The sequence below is a fragment of the Panthera tigris genome, chromosome A3 (assembly GCF_018350195.1).
Source record: "Panthera tigris isolate Pti1 chromosome A3, P.tigris_Pti1_mat1.1, whole genome shotgun sequence".
NCBI classification, from domain to species: domain Eukaryota; kingdom Metazoa; phylum Chordata; class Mammalia; order Carnivora; family Felidae; genus Panthera; species Panthera tigris.
Genome location: NC_056662.1, coordinates 51,966,534 through 51,976,544, shown reverse-complemented (window position 1 = coordinate 51,976,544; position 10,011 = coordinate 51,966,534). Strand labels below are relative to the sequence as shown.

General features: G+C 36.9%; 1 protein-coding gene across 1 annotated transcript in view; it reads left to right on the top strand.

The window, feature by feature from the left end:
* The first annotated feature begins 3,633 nt into the window (after positions 1–3,633).
* Positions 3,634–10,011, top strand: part of GCC2 (GRIP and coiled-coil domain containing 2) — a 65,728-nt gene continuing 59,350 nt past the window's right edge. Inside the window, exons 1-5 of the mRNA XM_042981057.1 lie at positions 3,634–3,735; positions 4,008–4,064; positions 5,035–5,119; positions 6,254–6,321; positions 9,296–9,400. Coding sequence (XP_042836991.1) covers positions 3,634–3,735; positions 4,008–4,064; positions 5,035–5,119; positions 6,254–6,321; positions 9,296–9,400 — 417 coding nt within the window. The remainder of the gene's footprint in view (positions 3,736–4,007; positions 4,065–5,034; positions 5,120–6,253; positions 6,322–9,295; positions 9,401–10,011) is intronic.

The window sequence follows — 10,011 nt, the reverse complement described above, 5'->3', positions numbered from 1 at the left end:
AAATCTATATACTGAAAACTACAGAAAGCTTATGAATGAAATTGAAGAAGACACAAAAAAATGGAAAAATATTCCATGTTCATGGATTGGAAGAACAAATATTGTTAAAATGTCAATACTACATATTCAACGCCATACCTATCAAAATAACACCAGCATCTTCACAGAGCTACAACAAACAATCCTAAAATTTGTATGGAACCAGAAAAGACCTTGAATACCCAAAGCAATCTTGAAAAAGAAAACCGAAGCAGGAGGCATCACAATCCCAGAATTCAAGCTGTACTACAAAGCTGTAATCGTCAAGACAGGATAGTACTGGAACAAAAACAGACACTCAGATCAATGGAACAGAATAGAGAACCCAGAAATGGACCCACAAATGTATGGCCAACTAATCTTTGCCAAAGCAGGAAAGAATACTCAGTGGAATAAAGCAAATGCTGCTGGGAAAACTGGACAGAGACATACAGAAGAATGAACCTAGACCACTTTCTTACACTATACACAAAAATAAACTCAAAATGGATGAAAGACCTAAATGTAAGAGAGGGAAGCCATCAAAATCCTCAAGAAGACAGGCAAAACCTCTTTGACCTCAGCTGCAGCAACTTCTTATCTAACGTCTCCAGAGGCAAGGGAAACAAAAGTAAAAATGAACTATTGGGACCTCATCAAGATAAAAAGCTTCTGCACAGCAAAGGAAACAATCAGCAAAACTAAAAGGCAATCAATGGAATGCGAGAAGATATCTGCAAATGACCTATCAGATAAAGGGTTAGTATCCAAAATCTATAAAGAATTTATCAAACTCAACATCAAAACCAAACCAAACCAAACAAATAATCCTGTGAAGAAATGGGCAAAAGACACGAATAGACATTTCTCCAAAGAAGACATCCAGACAACCAACAGACACACAAAAAAATGCTGAACATCACTCATTATCAGGGAAATACAAATCAAAACCACAATGAGATACTACCTGCAACAACAGATGTTGGCAAGGAAGCAGAGAAAGAGGATCTCTTTTCCACTGCTGGTAAGAATGCAAACTGTGCAGTCACTCCGGGAGACAGTATGGAGGTTCCTCAAAAAATTAAAAATAGAACTACCCTAGGATCCAGCAATTGCACTCCTAGATATTTATCCAAGGGATACAGGTATGCTGTTTTGAAGGGGCACATGCACCCCAATGTTTATAGTAGCACTAGCAACAATAGCCAAAGTATGGAAAGAGCCCAAATGTCCATCAATGGATGAATGGATAAAGAAGAGGTGGTATATATATACAATAGAGTATTACCCGGCAATCAAAAAGAATAAAATCTTGCCATTTGCAACTACATGGATGGAACTAGAGGGTATTATGCTAAGTGAAATTAGCCAATCAGAGAAAGACAAACACCATATGACTTCACTCATAAGAGGAATTTAAGATACAAAACAGATGAACATAGGGAAGGGAAGCAAAAATAATATAAAAACAAGGAGGGGGGACAAAACATAAGAGACTCTCAAATACAGAGAAAAAACTGAGGACTACTGGAGGGGTTGTGGGTGGAGGGATGGGCTAAATGGGTAAAGTGGCATTAAGGAGGACCTTTGTTGAGATGAGTACTGGGTGTTATACATAGGGGATGAATCACTGGAATCTACTCCAGAAATCATTATAGCACTATACGCTAACTACCTTGGATGTAAATAAAAATAAAAATAATAATAATAATAATAACAAAATAAAAGATATTATAATACCTTCTTCAAAATTTAAAAAAGAGAGAGAGACATATAAACCAGTTGCAAAGAATGGGTGTTAATATTCTGAATCAAACAATCAAATTCTAAAAGGACTACTTTGGCCAACGTGAACATTAATTGGATATGCAATGATATTAATAATTCTGTTTTTTGTATCATAATAGTATTTGTCTACTTTTTTAAAAAAAGTATTTTACAAATACATTCAAAAATATTATAAATTAAATGATATGCTCCCTGGGATTTATTTCAAAATAATGTAGGAGACTTAAGGATATGGTAAATGTGAGTAAAAGTGAAATAAGACTAGCCATGCATTGTCAATTGTTGAGGATTGATGATGTATATCCAGGAGGGGTTAACCATATATTTGAGAGAGAAAGAGAAAGACAGAGATAAAAGGATGTGGCCATCTCCTAGGCCATGCTACCACAGTGGAACAGAGGCCCCTAATAAACAAAACCATAAACCATAACTTTTGGGCCCTCACTTAAAAGACTTAAATGCAATCAGAATGTCATCAAACAGTACACAAAATAGGAGAGAGATGAAGGGGACACAACATGAACATGAGCATTTTCAGAAGTATAGTGGACTGAGGAAAATCATATTTTTAATTTCATCAGACCAAAATTTTATGTTCATAATCAAGACATAATGTTTTTTAAAAGGGAGTATTATTGTTATTATTGCACGTACAAAGAGTTGATAAAGGATATCAGTATTAAAACTTATGGCTAACATCACATTTAATGGTTAAAGACTGAATGCTGCTTCCCTTAGGTCAGATCAAGGCAAGAATGTACACTGGGAACATTCCTTGTGGGATGGGGAAGCACCAACAAACAACCCATTAGTTCCACATAAGGTGTTGTCTCTCACCATCTCTGTTCCTCCATCTTGGCCCTGAGAGAGGCCGTCTCTCTTGCTTCCCACATCAGAAAGGGTTCAAAGCCCCCTTGGACAAGAGCTCCCCTGGGGACCTCCTCACAGCCTTGAGAGCCAAAAAATGCCTGCTTCGGGAGGCCACATCCTTGGCTCCATCAGCTCCGGAGAGAACTCACAGGGCACCCTGCTGGACGGCATCTGCCTAAGAATCCTCTTGAAAACAGCTATCTGACAGGCATCTGAGGCTTTCCATAAAGAGTAAGGTAACTGACCAGGCGCCTGAGTGGCTCAGTCGGTTAAGGGACCAACTTTGGCTCAGGTCATGATCTCACGGTTTATGAATTCGAGACCTGCCTCAGGCTCTGTGCTGACAGCTCAGAGCCTGGAGCCTGCTTTGGATTCTGTCTCCCTCTCTCTGCTCCTCCCCTGCTTGTGCTCTGTCTCTCAAAAATAAATAAACGTTAAAAAAAATTTTTTTTTTTTAGAGTAAGGTAACTGGCCTTTTGGGGGTACCTGACCCTCAATACAGTACTCCCATCAGCCTAACAGCATTTTAAGGTATGGAAAACGAGGGTCTCAGGGGTGATTTGCCCAATTCTCACATCTACTAAAACATAGCAGTGGCAGGATTCAAACCTACCAGGGTTTGTGACACCCAATACCAGGGTTTGTCCCCCCGCCCACCGGAACGTGCAGAAGCCTCCCCCACCCCGGGTTAGGCCAGGGAGTCGGGCGGAGCTGGCAGTTGGCGGGTCAGGGCGCGCGCAGGGACCCGCCTCCCGGAGGAGAAGCGGAAGCGGAAGCGCCATCAGACGGTAGCCATGGAGACGCGGGGGGTGGCGGGCAGCCACGGAGAAGCGCGACCTTTAACCTGCAGCCGAGGATACGTCAGAGGCGACAGCAGACGGAAGTGCGGAGTCGGCGGCGGCTGGGCTGTGGGGTTGCGGGGCAGCGGGGCTGCGTGGCCACAGCAGGCCGGCTGCCATGGAGGTAACGCTGCTCGGGCGACCGGACTGGGACCGGGGCCCACCATCTCCCCGCGGGGCCTTCCCGAGCCGCGGTTTGAGACACGGGGATGGGTGCCGTGTGAGTTCTTGGCAGCCTTCGCTTTGCGCCCCGCAGCCCTGCGCTGCTCCGGTCTCTGCCCCTACTGCCCCAAACTCAGTCCCTAGATTACCTGGCTCCTTAGAGCCAGATTGTATATGATTTGCCACAGCGACAGACCCCCACCTTCCCTAACTCACATAGGAGTTTCCTACACTTGATTCCACGGAGAGGCTTTACCTGTAAAGGTTCCAGCGTTCTATCTGAGATTAGGAGAAGAGTTCTTGATACGTGGGTTTGATTTTGTTTTGCAGGATCCTGTTCAAGATGGGGTGGCTTCACCAGCCACCTCTGGGACCGGGAAATCTAAGGTGAAGAGAATACAGTACTTGACTAGCCAATTCACTGAAGAGTGGAAGGGTGATGAATGGAAAACTTTGGCATGGGTAGGAAGGTGGCCTATTTAAAAGAAACCCTTCCCCAAGGGCTCTTAACCAATCTGTTATCTTTTTTTTTTTTTTTTTTTTAAGTTTCATGGTGTGAAAGGAATGGACCTTGTTTACTTCCTGCTCCCGGTTAGCACGGCTGAGAGATTCTGCAATTTTTCAAACATTAATCTATGAGGATTTATATAGTGTAGTGGAAAGAGCAGTGACATTAAGTAGGAGTCAACGGACTCAATTCTGTAGGTTACTACTACAGTATGAAAAAAAGGTTGAATTAGGTAATTTTTATGGTCTGGTACAACGTTTAACATTCCATGATTCTAAAAAGATAGTGGTTTATTGCTTGCATACTAAGTTTTCAGTACTTCCCTGAACAGTTACTTCATCATTTAAGCTTCATGGTAACCATGAGACAAGTACTTTTGTTATCCCAATTTTACAGATGAGAAAACTGAGCCCAGAGGTTAAGTAATTTCCCTGATTTCTTAAAAAGACTAAATGCACCCTGATTTGTCTTGTTGCTATATTTATGCTTACATATTTTCAGGTAGCCAAAGACATTTCAGCCTTGAATAATTTTACAGCTCCAAGGAACGTTAAGTAGAATTAGTCCCAGTCCCCTAATTTTACAATTAAATCAAAACCCAGAAAGTATCTTAACCTAAACAAGAATTTATGTGAGTAAGAGGATATGTGCTGTTTTTTATATTTCATAGCAGTCCCCTAACTGGTATTTATTGAGTTGAAGTTGCAGTTGCTACTTTTAAAAAATATGGTTTGGTTGACATGAAGATTTATTCAGTAGGATGTTTTTAAGAAGATATTATATTTCTTTTTTTGTGGTCTAAAAGGAACATGAGTTATAACAAATTAGTAATATCATTACATCTTTCAGCTGGAAACCTTGCCCAAGGAAGATCTTATCAAGTTTGCCAAGAAGCAGATGATGCTAATACAGAAAGCTAAAGCCCGATGTGCAGGTATTGAGTTGAAAATACTCATCTTTACCACAATCTCATTGAATCATGATTTAAAATACTAGGTTTTTAGTTGTATATTGGCTTATTTTGTTTACCAGTGAATCCAATAAAATCTTACTCAGTGTGAAATCTATTATTATTTAACATTCTAACCATTTACCTGTGATTTTTTTTTTTTTACCATTACACATCTCTAAACGGCAGTTATTTTTGAACTATTAAAATAATTTAAATAATAAAATAATAAAAGTCAAGGAAGAGGATCTTAAAGAAAAATTTGGTTAAAATTAAGCATTTTTTTGGATTTGGATTGTATATTGATCTAGATAAATCATTTTTTTCTAGGGTAGTCAGTTGAAATGTCAGAGATAGAAGATTGTGAGCCCAAAGAAGTAAAAAGAGGCCTCAAGTAAAGTAATAAAATATTTCCATTCCTGGAATGTTGAAGTATATTTGTTGAAGTTGATTGATTGCCTGTTCAACTTTATATTCCTAAAGAATGTAGATATTAGTATTCTTTTCAATATGTGCGGTGAGGTCATGAATTTCCAATGACTTAACAAATGTTAATTGCTACAAACCAAGATTTATTTTCTACTAGAAAAGGTCGCATTGTGTTTAGGGAGATTGGGCCAGTTTGTGATAAAGAGAGTAATAAATATATTTGGAAAGGTGTTCTAGGCTCCAGACCTGGACATGGGTTGATGAAATAGGTTAGTATTTATGCTTAATATGAGGTTAATTATTGCTTTAAGATTATACAGTAAGAAGTTATTTACAGCTAAAATACTATAATGTCTCAGATTTGCATCAAAAATATCAAGATAGGTAAGAAAAAAGGAAAAATACAGGTCAGGATGAAACAAGAGTCCATGTAATTATTGCTAAATTAAGGTGATGGGTGTATTAATCATACTATCCTTTCTACTTTTCTTATTTGTCTGGAATTTTCCATAAGAAAAAAGGAAAATAAAAGGTCATATGGGGTGAAATTAGTACTTTCTCAAAATATCTGCTGCTTTATTCTAATTTATAGTGTCTTTTTTTTTTTTTTCCTTAAAGAATGTACTTACCACTTTAGACAATAATTATTCTCTTCATTTCTGAACTGGAATTTTTTTAATAATTATTTAGAATTGGAGAAAGAAATTGAGGAATTCAAAACAAAACCTGTTGCTGGAGGAACTGGTGATATTATTAAGGTAATGCAAAAGTTGCAAATATTGCTTTAATTTTTATTTATTTACTTAGAGGAAATGTGTAATAACAAATCAAATTTCCTTTAAAGCTGTCAATGTGCCAGAGCCCTGTCTGGCTTTTGCCTCTGTTTTTCCACTTCCTCTCTGCCCTTGGTTAAGTTTTTTACCTCTCTTTCTGTGTGAAATGAGTGGTACTCTCTTCTCTTTTCCATCGCACACACTCTGTCATTAAGGTGCTGCCTTAATCTCAGCCCTGCTCTTCCCTCTCCCCCTCAGAAAACCCGTGCTCAGGAATTTGATGGTGATTTTTAGGCCAATGGATGCATAAAATGTATAAATAGATATGTATACCTGGATGTGATTACTGACCCACATCTCACAGTTGAATCTCTAGCTGTTTGGGGAAAGATTTAAATATTCACCCATTTCTCTTGTCTTTTCTTTTTGTTTAGCATGGCCAAATCCCTTTTACTGGACAACCAGTGACAGCACTGTTTTTCAGACCTTTTAACTTTAGAGACTCTTCAGTTTTCCTGTTTCCTTTATCCTGTACATGTGTCAGCCACCAGTGATCTATAGTTCCTTCAGGATAATGCTGCAGTTTATCAGTACACTTTCTCTTCCCTAACCCGGCTCTCTCTTCTCTTTTTGTTTTATATGCTCTTGCCAGATCACAGGGTATTGTTTTTATCTTGTTTATCTGTTGACGAACCTGAATTGCTTATTCTTACTTACAGGCCCCTAATGCTAACTAAATGTACCCTCCCCACCCATTTGGTCTAATCTTTAGAGTTTCTTTTGTTTCTCAAAGCTTTGTAATGTTTTTTTCCATGCTCTTCTAAATTTTCTAAATTTCTAGTAGTCATCTTATTTCTGGTAGTTATCTTCTAGCACATTGGGATACATCTAAAGTTTTATTCAAAGCTGATGTATTTGACTTTCATTTTTAGAAGAGGAATAATCGTATTTTCCATGTCAAAATTTGAAGGTATATGAAGTTATATGCTGCTTCCAAATGCAAGGGGGAGGTGAAATTGTATGTTAAGATAATGAAATTTCTAGTATATGTCACTCTTGTTATTATCTCTTTGCTGGAATCAAGTCTGTATTTCCTAAGAAATAACTGTGCATCTGTGCCTCTAATCTTCAAGATTTTTTATAGCTGTTTTCAGTTAATGACCTGTATATATCCCCTAAAATCAGTGAATGTATTTAGGATTGCCCTGATAATTTACCAATCAGAAGTTTATATTGCAATATTCTATGTAATGTGAAAAAGCTAATTTTAAAACTAAAATTGTTTTAACCAAAGTAATCTGTGCACATAATTTACAAATAATGCTAATAACTAAATAACTTATTAAAACACTAATACTTCTAGAAATTATTTCTGTATTTCTAAATAATACAGTTACACTGCTATTCCTTGATTTATCCATTTTAGACATTTAGCTATTAACTTGCTGTTAACAGCATATGAAAATTTTGCTATCTTTCCCAATAACTCCTACTTTCCATTGATCAGATAGATCAGATCATCTTTACTGTTTTTTCCTGGACCCCCCCACCCCACCCCTTCTAAAGCCTTCTGTCCTGCATTAATTTGTTCTGGTTGTTCTCTAGGTCTGCCGCCCAGTTTTCCTGGAAATGGCCTTGTGCCATGATCCTGTGAATTTTTACACTGCTTTTCTGTATTGGCCCCCCATTTGCTAAGTGACATGTTATTCACTTTCGTGGTTAACCTCATCTTCATAGAGTATGCCCTTCTGTAGCATCCTAAGAAGGGATGTATGGGAGGAAAATGTCATCCCATATTTTAAAATGGCTTTATTCTACCTGTATTTGAATAATAGCTATAACTTGATATAGAACTGTAAATTTTCTACATCTGTTGTTTGGTTTGTTTTTATTACTTTATGTAAGTTCAGAAGTAGACAGATATAGGGTGATAGTAGACTAATTTATTTAAGATTTTAACATTTTTATAGATTTTAAACATTTAGGTTTAACTTAATCTGGATTCATGATGAATTGGATTTGTGATTTTCCTGTTTGTAAAGTCTTTCGATATTTGTATCACGTTATGCAAATTTTGTAGAATAACGGAATCTGCTTCTTATTTTGTCTGAACAAGTTCATATGTAATTGGGATAATCTGTTCTTTGAAAATTTGATAGAATTCACCTATAAAACTATTCCTTCTGTTACCTTAGGTGGACAGTTTTTAAACCACTAGTTTAATTTTTAAATTGTTACAGTATTAGGCTTTTTAATTTTTTTTTCTTGAGTTAATAAAGCTATATTTTTATTCCTTTCATTTCAGTTTTTAATGTTATTGCCAAATAATTGTTCATAATATTCTCTTTAGCTGTTTAATCTCTGATTTATATGTAGATATGTGTCCATTTTATTTTTATTGTTGTGACTTCTGTCTTCTCTTGATCAGTCTTGGTAGAAGTTTTACTTACTCTTGTTGATCTAGTTTCCATTTCATTTACTTTCTATCCTGTTAAATTTCTGCAGAGAACAAACCCATCTCTGAGGAAGATGGGACAGGGGTGATTTCTTGCCTTTTATTCTCATCCTCCCTATTCAGATTGTCAACCAATCCCCAGTTTTTGAATCCCACACATTATACTTCCCTCAACAATATCTAGGGCCTCCAATTTCTGGACATTTAATTTACTAGAGTATTTGCCAGCTTCTCGTGTGTTTCCCTGTGAAGACACTGTAAGTTTTACTTTTCTTCCTCTTTCTAATTCAGTTCCTCCTCCACTTTTCAGTTTTTCAAAAATATGGTGAAATTTCCCGTAGTCCTTATTTATTTTCTCCTTTTCTCTTTGTTCTTACGTATAGACCTTTTTAAGTCTTTTATTCTTACTTCAGTGTGGTTTGGATATGGTGAAGAAAAAATTACGCATGTGTTCAATCCACCATTTTTAACCTCTGGCAAACAAATCACCCTGCTCCAAAACAGGCATTGACTGAACGTCTGGATGCTCTTCTTCTGGAAAAAGCAGAGAGTGAGCAACAGTGTCTTTACCTGAAGAAAGAAAATATTAAAATGAAGCAAGAGGTTGAGGTAAGGCAACAATTTAATGTTTGGTTTTTTTATTTTATTTACTATAGTCATGAATTTTAGAGCTAAAATCTTAACAAGCATGTGATTTGATGACTTTAATAATTTACAACAACAAATTAATATCTAAAAAAGAAAAACAACTGAAATCCCCCATCTACATAGAGATAGAACTAGCATTTAGTTTTTGCATTTCTTAATCCTCTTTATTGCTATAATGTTACTCTTTAATGAGAATTATTAAAAATTACTTGTTTTGTGAAAAAGTACTTGTTTAAGTAAGTTGACTCTCACACATACTCTAAATGAATCATTGTTCAGTTTTGGAATAGTCAATTGCCTATTGGGTCTGGGCTAATTTTCCCCAAAAGTCCCCTATTGTTCAACTCAGGAGATAACTCATTAAAACTTTGTGACTCAATATAACTTCCGTAATTTATCCCTTTTTAAAAGGAAATTAAATCCAGAGATTTCTTAGATTTTAGTTATTACCCTGAATAACACATTTAGTACTGCAACGTGCAGTATGATACTTAAGGTAGTTGCAGCCTGAGCAGAATTCTTGGGGAGTCTCAGTGTCATATTGCTCTATGTACATTTTTGCTCACTTCCTT